The sequence below is a fragment of the Bremia lactucae genome, linkage group LG15 (assembly GCF_004359215.1).
Source record: "Bremia lactucae strain SF5 linkage group LG15, whole genome shotgun sequence".
Taxonomy (NCBI): Eukaryota; Oomycota; class Peronosporomycetes; order Peronosporales; family Peronosporaceae; genus Bremia; species Bremia lactucae.
In genome coordinates, this window is record NC_090624.1 from 1894920 (window position 1) to 1907705 (window position 12786).

The 12786-nt window shown below is 42.1% G+C and overlaps 3 protein-coding genes across 3 annotated transcripts; 2 read left to right on the top strand and 1 right to left on the bottom strand.

Annotated features, from left to right (window-relative positions):
- Positions 1 to 4259: 4259 nt before the first annotated feature.
- Positions 4260 to 7346, top strand: CCR75_002369 (uncharacterized protein; the record flags this gene model as incomplete). Its single annotated transcript, XM_067960466.1, has 1 exon — positions 4260 to 7346. The coding sequence occupies one exon, from the start codon at positions 4260 to 4262 to the stop codon at positions 7344 to 7346; it is 3087 nt and encodes a 1028-aa protein (XP_067819326.1).
- Positions 7347 to 7950: 604 nt separating this feature from the next.
- On the top strand, positions 7951 to 9542 carry CCR75_002370 (uncharacterized protein). The gene is made up of 3 exons (XM_067960467.1): positions 7951 to 8186; positions 8257 to 8933; positions 8996 to 9542. Exons 1-3 carry the CDS (start codon positions 7997 to 7999, stop codon positions 9431 to 9433), a joined length of 1305 nt encoding a protein of 434 aa, XP_067819245.1. The 5' UTR covers positions 7951 to 7996; the 3' UTR covers positions 9434 to 9542.
- A 1710-nt stretch (positions 9543 to 11252) lies between these two features.
- CCR75_002371 (uncharacterized protein) lies at positions 11253 to 11655 on the bottom strand (the record flags this gene model as incomplete). The annotated part of the gene is made up of 2 exons (XM_067960468.1): positions 11253 to 11441; positions 11521 to 11655. The coding sequence occupies 2 exons, from the start codon at positions 11653 to 11655 to the stop codon at positions 11253 to 11255; spliced, it is 324 nt and encodes a 107-aa protein (XP_067819244.1).
- Positions 11656 to 12786: the final 1131 nt, after the last annotated feature.

Genomic DNA, 12786 nt, shown 5'->3' on the forward strand with positions numbered 1-12786 from the left:
ACGTACACTATTACGTGCAGAGGAAGACTCTCTTAAAACAATTGCTTTAAAGAGGGTTAATGAAAATCTCTATCTAATATAATTAAATTCTTCTGTTTCTATCTATTTAACACTAACTTAATTATAAACTAATACAAAACACATAATAAAGTCTTATCTGTCTCTCTCTTTGCGCGCGTCCAGCGGACTGGACCGCGTAGAAAATGGATATAATGGTCTTAAATACCAACGGATAAGCTTTTAAGATTATTGCCATGTAAAGTAATATTCATTAAATATTATCTAACTTTTAGGTAACATATTAATTAACAACCTTTATGTGTTAATTTCATATAACGATACACCCCGTTACATGACCCCTCCCTTAAACGACAATCACTCTGACTGTGACTGGGTAGAGTGATCACTATAAGACCACTTTATTTAAAACAATGTTGATTGGTCAGATTCGTCATTTTTTAATTCTATCGCATGGTTAACAAGTCCATGCGGTATGCGAATAGTGCGGCGCCTTCGGCTGCGGATCATGCAGCCGCGAACGACCCATTATTGTCTCTTGCGGCAGACGTTCCGTCTGCCGTAGTGTCATCTTCTCCCGCAACTCTAAATGTTGCGGGTGCACGTGGTGATGCACCACGTGAATGCGACCCCTCTTTGGAGGTCGACTACGAATGCGAGTCGGACGAAATGGCCGACTCGGGGGGAACACAACAGTTGTCTGATCTTCGTCAGGCGGCTGACTATGAGCCTTCGAATGAGGAGGCTCATTCGAGTAGATGTGCTGGTAGCATTCGCTACAGCATATTCAGTTCCGACGATGAGGATGATTCCTCAGCGCCAATACCGTCTCCCGTGCCGTCACCGACACAATTTTCTGTGCGTGGTGATGACGATGGCATAAGCCATCGTAATAAAAGTTCTTGGTGGTACCCCTGTCTCAGTGGGTACCAATCAAAGGATCGTAGACTATAAAATGTCTCGTCTTGCCCCTGAGAAGAAGCCGTGGCTTTTGCCCGATCAACTAATCAAAAGCTTGTGTGGCGAAACTACCCCTCACAATAAATATCCCTTTTATTGCGACAAAGCTACATGGCCTTGATCCCAGCGCGAAGAACTTTCGCGCTGAGGAAGATTTTTATCTCGATGCTCTTTCAGCATCGTTGGTATAGTGGCAATAATAAGCGAGATAAAGTCTCGCTTATGAAAGCCAGGAGCGCGTTCATTCGCAATGTTAAAGACGTTGGACGCGAAGCCTGGCTTCAAAGACTTAACGCGATTCGCGTTAAGTTTGAGAAACGAACTTTAACCGGTGCAAGGTATGGGGAAGGGCTCGCATCTCTATCGAGATGCGCGATGCGATTAACGTTTCGCAATCGATTTACACGCGCCAGGGGCGCGTGTTTTCCGAAAAACCTTCTCATCCATCCGATGGGTCTCGTCATACTGACGGACGAGGCCCTCAACAAACGGACGGTCGAGGCCCTCAACGTCAACAATCCGCTGGGAACGAGGCTCCCAATTGTCATGTGAAGGTGGATAACCGCGCCAGCGAACAACATTACTCGTTCGCTGCCACTTCACATCTCAATATTTTTTGGATACGTTCCAGAATAAAACGTTGACCACCGTGGAAATCCACCAATGGTTGTGGCGGAGGAGGAGAAATTAGATCCGACCCATGTGTCGGATCTAGAGTCGAAGATCGACAAACTCGATCGCTTTCTCCATGATTTGGAGGAGGGCTGGATCACGAGCGCGGTAAGCGTCGCTCTTTAGAGCAGACGGTGCAAGCTCATCATATCGAGCGGTTGGAAGACCGTTGGAGTACGAACGGAATATCACGCTCTTCGTGATGAGCTTTCGTCACCTCGTCGTGATTTTCGAAACACGTCGAATTCGGCATGAGAATTCCCAGACTCAACATTAGAGTCTGGTTCGTGATCACAAGAATCTTTTAGGGATTCTTGAAAAGGGTGGTCATATCCGTCCTCGGAAGAAACCGCGTACTGATGGTACGGGCGGAGCCGACCAACGTAAAACGTAGGATGCGAACGCATCCTACGTGGCAATTCTATTGTGTACGCATTGCCTCTGCGATGCAGTACACGGAAAGGCCCAATGAACTTGGGTAGTGGTTTACTGCTACCCACATTAGTGACCACACGCTTAGGTAAGTTTACCGTAGAGAGTAGTACCAAGTCATTAACTTTAAATGAAAGAACGTGAGCTCTTTCATGTTTGTCTGCGTTCCATTTCTGACGGTCCACTGCGACAGCATTGGAAACCTGTACGAAACGGATTACTGATTCTCGAGTCAGCAGAAATTCCTCTGCTGACTCATTTGTTTTATCTTTTTTAGTGCGCTTTGTGCGCACTGTGATGAGATTTTCTCATCTTCGATGTCGATTGCTTCGATATCGACATTATTCGCGTCGTTGTTAACTTCGAAACGTGATGAGCATGAGCCAGAAACGGTTTGCTCGTGCGAGTCCATCCCCCCCTTAAACTAGAGGATCCCTCTAATTGGGTGCCCAATTAGAGGGATCCTCTAGTTTTGGGTATGCGTTGTAGACGCATACACCGTGGATCTCTATCCGAGACCAGTTAACGGGGTAACTCGTGGAGTTTAAATACCGTGTCGATAAAGACACGGGCACAGCCCGAAGCCGTAATCGACTCTGGTCTGCAGCAAGATGTTGAACCGCAGCCGAAGGCGCCGCACTATTCGCATACCGCATGGACTTGTTAATCATGCATTCGAATTAAAAGATGACGAATCTGACCAATCAACATCGTTTTTGATAAATGGTCTTTTAGTGACTACTGTACCCAATGACAGTCAGAGTGATTGTCGTTTAAGGTAGAAAGTGATGTAACGGGGTGTATCGTTACATGAAATTAATACTTAAAGGTTGTTAATTATTAAAGTATCTAAAAGGTTGATAATATTTGGAGAATATTACTTTACATGGTAATTTTTACAGGCTTATCCATTGGTAGATATAGACCATTATATCTACTGTCCCCGCGGTCCAATCAGCGCCGGACGCGCGCAAAGAGAAAGACAGATAACACTTTTAGTACATATTTTGTATTAGTTTTTAATTAAGTTAGTATTAAGTAGATATCAAGAAGAACTTAATTGTATTAACACAGTTTTCATTTAACCCTCTTTAAAGCAAGGGGATTTTGGAGAAGACTTCCTCTGCACGTACTAGTGTACGTGAAGTGACGTGAGGCACCACTCGCACTGAGGCAGTGCGAAGTGGACTTGTACTGAAGCAGTACAAGTCGGCAGAGCCCCGTTACACTTTATGTGGCTCGTGGCCGCCACTTCGGGAGGGGACTTTAAAGCAGTACAATTAATGAGGTTTTATAGAAATTACAAGCCTTCCTGCATTAGTGCTGTATCACTCAGCCGCAAGAAGTTTAATTGTGTTGTGCGCCTTCTCCTTGCGGAAAATGAAAGACTTGCGCGCACAAAACGATTGGAAGTTTATATTAAAATTCTAAAATAATTTGAACCACTACAAACCAGATGTACCTGATCAAATAAAGGCCAATCAAAGCAACCGTAGTCGACAGCTGTTGCATTGCATGATAATCACGCAATGCCGACTCCAGACGTCGACGAGAACGACCTTNTTAAGGTAACTAGCTTAAAGAGGGTAAAATGAAAACTGTATTTATATAATTAAGTGTCTCTTTTTCTATCTTTGTAAATGCTAATTTAATTATAATCTAATACTAAACATGTAATTGAATTCTTATCTCTATCTCATCTGTAACTATCTCTTTGATTACTCCTACAGCTGATTAGTCTGCGGAATTAATAGATATAATGGTCTATACCTATTTATGGATAAGAGTTCTGAATATTACTATATAAAGTAATATTCTGCAAATATTCTTTACCTTTTAGATAATTTATTAGTTAACAACCTTTAAGTGTTAATTTCATGTAACGATACACCCCGTTACAAGTACAATTAATGAGGTTTTATAGATATTACAAGCCTTCCTGCATAAGTGCTGTATCACTCAGCTGCAAGAAGTTTAATTGTGTTGTGCACCTTCTCCTTGCCGAAAATGAAAGACTTGTGCCGCCCGAAGTTTTCGTGACCTGCACAAAACGATTGGAAGTTTATATTAAAATTCTACAATAATTTGAACCACTACAAACCAGATGTACCAGATCAAATAAAGGCCAATCAAAGCAACTGTAGTCGACAGCTGTTGCATTGCATGATAATCACGCAATGCCGACTCCAGACGTCGACGAGAACGACCTTGCTGGGGGTCGGCGAAGTCTGAGGTCCATTCACAGTATCAAAAAAAGTAGCCAGTGGCACCGAAAACGGCGGTATACTAGCGCTGAATCGAATTCTTTCTCTCGCGTCGAGTACCGAGACCGTGCAACATCCGATTGGGACGAACGTGAGGCTACCAATCGACCGCTTACGAAAGAAGCTTCTATTTTGTTTAAAGATCTGACTAGATTAGCGGATAACAACGAGCCAGTGCATTATGACACCTTCCGACAGAGTTCCGTGCTCCGCCATAGTAGAAATAGCGAAGCGATTCATCACAATGTAATGTTTAACGAAGAACGAAAGGAACAAAAGACAGAAGACGAAACAACGGGACAGCTTAATACGGAGCTACTTGAAGCCTATTTAGCCTACTGCAAGTCCATTGGGCACGAACCGAATATCACCATAAGCGACGAGACACTTTCGAAAGAAAGTGATAACGAACGAAGTGGCACGGACACCTTAGCGGCTGCGTATACCCCCGAGCGACCCGCTGTGCCAGTAACCCACCATTTCTGGACCGGATGGTTAGGCACTCGGTACAGCAAACAGCGAGGGTGCGTTCAATTCTGGGCGTGGCTTGGAATTGGGGTTGGTGTTGCCGTTTGGTTGGGGGTTTCACTCTCCGGATTGCATCTAAATGAAGTGCTACATTTAGATGCATTTATAGTCCAAAAAAGTCAAGTGACGCAGGATTATACGTATCTCCATTTCTTGGATAAAGTGGATTTTTATCTGACGTACACTATTGAAACGTCGAGTTCGGAGATAGTCCCCCCTTTGAACAACTCGTCGTCTTATTTTAATGCATTGCTAATGTACAAAACCGAGTATGAACACTATACGCGAGGTGAACCGTTTCAATATGTGACCAAAGGCTCCATACTTCATACGACGTCCGCGCACTTGCCACGTACGTATATTGACAATACCGAAGGCAAGAGTTTATATTTTGTTATTCAACCGTGTCACCTCGCACGAGCTCCTACGAAAAACTATTGTCGATCATTTCAATTGCCTTCGAGTGTTTCTTCAAAGGAGAAAATCTATCATTTGAATAACAAAGCCCGCATGCGTCACCACGCTGCGTGGGAACACTTTGACGTCACGTACATTTCCGTGAATCCCATGCCCGTGTCCTGTCGATCTTCGGGTATTGTCGGAAGTGCGTATTTGCTCTTGTTCTTACCGTACATTATCATCACATTATTTGGCTTGCGTCTTTTTCAAATGGTGATCCATTGCGAGAGTTTTCGTCAAAATATTGAACGCACATATGCCCGAGAGTTAAGTGTCCCGGAGAATGAAGTCGACTATTGGCAACCCGTGCCATGGGATCGAAAAGTACCGAAAACGAGGCTTTGTGGTCCATGTTGTTGGCAGAAATGCCGTCGTCCGTATGAACCTTTTTACACGTGGTGGCGTCATGAAAATTACTTTACGTGGATGTTGTATCCGTATCGAAACGAGCAGCTCTCACGTGGGGAACGCACGCTCATTGTCGTGTGTTCCTTATACATTACGTTCTACGTTGTCTTTCTTATCGTCATGCTCCGCGATTCGTGGGGTGAAGACATGACCATTTTCAAGTCCGTGGTTGTGTATACGATTCTCGCAGGGGTTTTGCCATCCGGCGGCAAAGCAATTTTTAAAGAACTTTTTAAACTTATATTTCGACAACGACGCAAGTATTTTCGAAATAAAGCCAGTGGGCGTGATCTCGAGACATTTTCCTTTCGAGTGGCGTTTTTTCTTCAATTGCTTGTTGTAATTCTTTTAACGTTAGTACAAGGTCCAATTTTTTATATTTGGACGTTCCGGAGTTGTTTGTTTTTACAACATTTTATTTATTATGGGGTGTTGGCGGCTGTTGCTCGAATGTCGCTCTTGGGGCTCGTGCCGGACTTGGTGTGGTATCTAATCCTCAAGACATGGGGATGGAAGGATTTGTGTCCGTATTGTACGGAACGTATTAAACACTGCGACTGTTTTAATGACGAAGTGCTGGTCTTGGCCATTGAGCACCTTGGACCAAAGTGGACGCTCATTCGAGACCTGGATCGGCTTTTAGCGAAAGAGGCTCAGTATGAATCGCAATTTACTTTGTATACCTCGGAACAATTACGCGAACGATGGGACGTGATTGTCGAACGAGCAGAAACACACATGACAAAAGTTGCCAAGCTTCGTATGTATTGTCACAAGAAGCAACAAGATGCTTGTTGTACGTCCCGAGTTTTGACACGAAAAGATCACGTCTTATCAAGCTCGCATTGCGACTTGGAAAACGCACTTGCGAAGGAAGGAATCGAGTCGACTATGCCACTTTGTCATGTGCGTGAAGAAAAGATTTTGGCATTGCATAGTAAAATTCAATTGGATGCGTTTGAGAAACATTACGACTCGACGATTGCCGAGGTGTTTACTGCGCTTGCAAGGTCCGTGAAGAGCCGACGTCGTCACGAAGTATTAAAGACATGTATGCATGTAGAAGGATTCCACGACATGGTTGAGAGGAAGAGTTTGTGTAGAAATAGCGACGTTAGGGAGACTGGAGAGACCATGTGGGTCTTTGATACACCGGCACAGCGTCTCGAACGACGACAAGAGGAAAAGTGGCAACGAAAACGCGCGTTTCGGATATTAAAAGACGTTGAGATGGAAAGTAGTAAAGACTTGTCAGTCGAAGCAGCATCGTCTCCGTCTAGTTTTGATCAAAAGACGCAATGGATGTCGCTTGAAACAGCGCCGAATCGATTGGAAAATCGACAAGAAGAGAAAAAAATGATTGTCACGCCACATTCGACGTGTAGTAACACGAAAAGGGAGCAAGATAGCCTTGATCGGGATGGCTACAATAGCGATAAAAGCGTGGACGACTTGGAGCGTGGCGAGGCTCATTCTACTTTGTCTGCTCGTACAGACGTTCACACAGTCACTGAACGAAGGACAAGTCGAGTGCGACGATTTTTAGCATTTGCTGAAGCATTTACAGCATGTCTATCGGCCTACAACCCAAAGGCACAATCTTAAATTTCGTAATTTATAGGGACGGATATGCAAAATTAATTATTTTGTAAATTTATATTATACACTTTAAATTTAATTTCTAAAATTAAAAACGATTATTACGAAAATAAATTAAAAATACAATGTAAAAATCAAAACAAATTACTCACATATCTAATATTTTAAAAGTTTTAAAAAATAATTTTAAGTACTAATCTATTCTTTTCAAACATTTTGAATAAATAACGTAATTTTATTTATTTAATTTTGTTTTGCATATTTCTTAAAAATATAATATAATGTGGAAATAATCGGATTTGAACCAAAAACCTTCAAGTCCCATTTTTCCTTCTTAAAATTTTTTTTTTTTTTTTAATATCTAAAATTAACCAAATTCTCAATTATAAAAATAATATATTTTAATTAAAATACTGTTTAAATAAATATTGTGGTTGGAATCCATACATCAAATAATTGTTTAAATAATTTTCTGCAAGTTTAAAGGTTTAGTGTTTAACTTAAGATACCATCCGCCAGTCTGTCTTTGTTAGAACGCATGACAAATATATCGAGTTCGCAAATCTTCCCATTAATTTCAATCATTTTAAATAAAATAAAAATATTTCGAGGACCTTCTGAATTAAAACGCCGATCAAATTGTATATACGACACTCATGGGAAACGTAATCTCGGGTCTGGCGTCGCGACCTACGTTGGCTCTATTACTCGTTTGTGTCGGCCACAAAGCTTTCAGTCACATTATCTTCTCGCGCTTCCTGCGCTGGTATATCGCTGAGACCCCTCGACTTGTTTACAAAGCCACAGATGGCAACAAAAAGCTTTTATCGCATTGTCACACCATCAGTGCGTTCGCTTGACCCATTATTTCCTTAAAAAAAAGTAATGTTGCATCTGTGTTGTTGCCTATTTGTAGCATGTGGCAAATATTATCCGCCCTTGCGTCTGTTTAATGGACATCTGCAAACCCTATTCTTTGCTTTCGATGAAAGCGGCCCGCGAATCAATTACAAGCGCCAAGTGATGCAAATGCCTGATGGTGGTATCGTTTCGTTAGATTGGGCACTTTTGCATGACGAAAAGGTGCCCAATTTGGTACAAGACCTAAATGCGTCAGCTTCGTCAACTTGGCTGCAAGATGTCAACCCCACGCAACGAACGATGATTTTGCTACCAGGGCTTACTGGTGGCAGTGCGGAGAATTATATTCGCAAAACTATTGCCAAGCTACATGATTTAAACTGGCAGTGCGTGGTCCTTAATGCGCGCGGGTGCGCTAACACGCCTTTAACCACACCGCAACTCTTTTGCAGCGCATACACCGAGGATTTGCGCTTTGTGTTGCAACAATTGGGCACACAGTACCAATTTGCACACGAAGCATTTGTTGCCACCGGCTTTTCGATGGGGTCAAACGTTTTAGTGAAATATTTGGGGGAGGACGGGTACCAAACGAACTTGTCGGGTGCAATTTCGATTGGCAATCCCTTTGATTTAACCATTTGCTCAGCCAACTTTGGCAACTCTTTTATTAATCGCATGACATATGATAAGGTTCTTACTAAAAATCTTTGTGAACTCTTTTTTGAAAAGGTCTGCCGCAAGAATGTGTCGACATTTGGTATACTTACACTCACTCAATTCTTTTTGTTAAGTGCAATGCAATAGATCAGTTTAAAAACTTCCCAGGCGTTGATATAAACGCCATCCGCGCCTCTCAAACAGTGCGTGAGTTTGACGATACACTCACGAAACATGTTTTTCACTATGACACGGTCGATGACTATTACCACGATGCTGGGTCTGCGAAGAAATTAAGCGGGGTGAAAGTCCCGCTGCTTTGTATTAATGCAGAGGATGACCCGATCTGTATTCGCTTGGCGTTGCCGAAAGATGAAGAGATTGAAGCTAATCCAAACATTATTTTGTGTTTGACCAAGTCCGGCGGTCATTTGGCGTTCTACGAAAGCTCATTGAAAGCTTTAGAACATGACACAAAGGATGGGAATCCCAGGTTTAACATGTGGACGATCGATCCCATTGCCGAATTCGCAGAGGCGGTGCGATTGAAAAAGACCACAGTTGATGCGTAGATTTGGCCACAATTTTACGAAGAAGCATTGCCATGTAGAATTATTAAATTCCAGTTAACGATTTTTTCTATGCCTTTTAGAAATTTTGAAAAAGCTTGTAAATGCATCACTCATCATTTCAATGTTTAATACGATCACTGTTAATTTGTATTGCTGCTAATAGAGGCACCTCCAGCAATTTCGATACGCCATTAGTGATCTTAGATGTGCTCTTATATCGTGCATTCTTGACGGATTTTTTAACTTCGGAACGATGATAGAGTCAAGGACAAATAAGTTTGTGGATATTCCCGAATAAAAGCGTCTTTATATTGCATTATATGAATTGTAAGCTTACCCACTGCTAACAACCGGCATAACAACTATAAGTGCGAAAAACAACTGCCTGACCTATTTTTGGCCTGCATAACTATGATTGTGCGAAGAAGAATTCGAGGCGACCTATTATTGAGATCTTATTCAGATTTTGACTTTGGCCTAGACTAAAATTGCTCCCACTCATTAATAAAATTTGTGATTGGGTGCCCGGTTTAAATTGTATATTTCTCAATGAATTTATCTGGCTGGAAATTGTTGGAAATGGAATCTAATACATTGAAAATTATATCCTACAAATTTTATTTTTGGCCTCTGCGTTTGGGCAACGCAGACGTTAATTCAAAAAATAAACGATGTGGTAATTCCCAATCGTTTGGGGAATTGAAAAATCAATCCAAGTATTTTTTTGCAATTAGAAATTCATAACAAATTGGTTGGTGTGCATCGCCCTTGCCTTCCTACAGTTGAACGTGCAATGCTAACGTTCTCATCATAAAAGCAGAGTTTTGCAGCTAAGCTTCACAAGCAATTCCATTTAAGCATTACAGTTCTAACTCTTTAGCTTTACATTCCTAGCTCGACGGTCACTATTAAGGTCATTGTAACGGGGCACCCTTCGCTTAACAGCACTAGTCAACGTACGCTGATTACAGTGAAGGTGGGGCGCCTCGACTACTTTACGTACACGACGTGCAGCGGAAGATAATAGGTAGCTTAGTAGTCTAAGCTACCAGATATTAGTTCTAAGGCTTTCAAATAGGGAAAAGCAAAACTGTTTTTATATATTAAATTCCTACGTAACGATCTTCTATCTACTGCTGACTTCATGATATTTATAGCAAACTATGTATGGCGCCTACTTGTGCACCGTACAATCGGGTCTTATGACGATTGGTGGGGTTGATTTAAACTTAAATCAACCTATCAATAGATCTAATGACTATATTTATGTAACGGGACACCCCGTTACAGTCATGATAGGTGTTATTGTCTGTACTTGTATCCGATCCCGCATCGAATGAAACCTCAGTAGCGCTAGCTCGAAGCAAGCATGCTTGCATAATTCAATGTCAAATGTGGCGTCAAGGGCTGAATATCCTCAGAAATAGATCGCATGTACCGTGAAAGCGTCGAATTGGCCAAAGCGTTATACCGGCATCGTCTCCATCAATCTCTGCCACGTCAATACCATTCGCTTTGAATCGGCAAGAAAGTTATGTGATTGCAAGCACAACTGAGGCGAAATATGTTTTAGCACTAGCATACCGGCCACCTAATTCCAAATACAGAGAGGACAGGAGACCCTTCAAAATCGCTTTGGATGTCACCTCATACGAATAGCCAATCGTGCCACAGGGAGCTTGCACTAAGACTAAGCTACGTTGTTCATATCGTCGTCATCCATCGCAATCCGTTTGCCTTTAGGCATCGGGTGGTGTGGAATTAATACGCGCTCACCCACGACAACGTCACGAGTCTTAAGTCTTATGTTGTCATACCGTTAAGTGGTAATATTTTCACCCATTTGCAACTCTAGTAAAGCATAATCTAGAGTTTTGATCGCAAGCAAGAGATTGACGTTCATTGAGATATCATGGCCATTACGAGACCCCAAAATCCGTAAAAGAATTGCTGTTATAACAGGTAGTGGCTTTGGCCATATACTCGACTGAAGTGCTGCTCGCTTCCTCTATTGTTATAATGCAGTGGTAATTAGTCATTATATGCCCTTAATTCCAAGTAGCGACCCCTTCGACCCAAGGACGCACCCGAACATTTGGGAATAAGTAATCAAGCCACAGCTGTGAAGCCAGTGATGATGTCATAGCAGCAATTGCCGCTCTAGTATTGTCAACAGCGCAAATTGAATCGTTGGTGGCCGCGTCTGGATTGTTCGTTTCCATGACTAGTTTTCAACATTAAAGCCGTGGCACGTTGCACGGCTGTCTATCACGCTATAGGTGGTTGCAATAACGTCTTTCTCACTCTAACTGGTATTTTTAAATGCAGAGAGATTTTAATTGCGATTCGGAGCTTTGACTCCTTCAACCGCTCAAAATATCATTGATGCACCAAAGGGCATCCAAAGTTTGCTAAAATGAAGCATCAAATGGGCGTACCTAGCTTCTTTTGTCAGTGTGATCGACCAAAATGTAACACTTTCTACGTTACGGAAGCTGGTATGACTCTGACGGCAAAGTCTTGGCGTAGAGCGACTAGAAGAGAAGGAGTTGTCGCTGTTGAGACCAAATTGAGAAGTGACTGATTGAGCCAAGTAATTATGAATTGCCCTGCGGCCATCTTGATTTTCTCTTGTACTATCTAGGTCCTATCCTATGAACTATCATACGTCCATCACATGTGGTATTTACTCTATTAATCATAGTGTATATGAACCTCATTCTGGAACTTACCCCATCTTGAAATATATCCCATACGGGATTGTATGTGTTCTGAGTATATTTTAAGCCAATCAAATTTAGGTATACTTTCCTTGAAGTTCTATAATCAGAATATTAAAAGAGACAATTATGCACATGTATTTATGTCTTATGACTTAGTGCAGTTACTGGTAACACTGCTACTACGTCACATGACCTCCTTTTACGAAGACGGCTAGTTCTTAAACTGCTTTGGTCGTCTCTTGTTATTCCAGTAAAGGGTAATGAGCCCCAGAGTCTGTGTTAGGTTCTCCGTGAACTCCCAAGTTGCGTCATTTTTTATTTGCCAAGCCACCATATCATGTACTGTGGCTTTCCCTTGTACTTGCGAGGATTGATGACTGCTTCAACAAATTGTCCTTCGGTTCTATCGGCTAAGACAACCTTGTGCACTTGCTGCGTTCGTTTTAAGTCTTTACGATACGTTTAACAAAGACGTGTGAAAATCTGGGTGCAACTTCAATCATTTCGATATTCCCAACTCATAGGAATCTTTTAAAATCTTCTTTAACACGGAAAACGGTCTAATGTATCGTGGAGCCAATTTCTTCGACTGTGCATATCCTTTGTGACGAGTGTCCAGGTTCTTGCCGT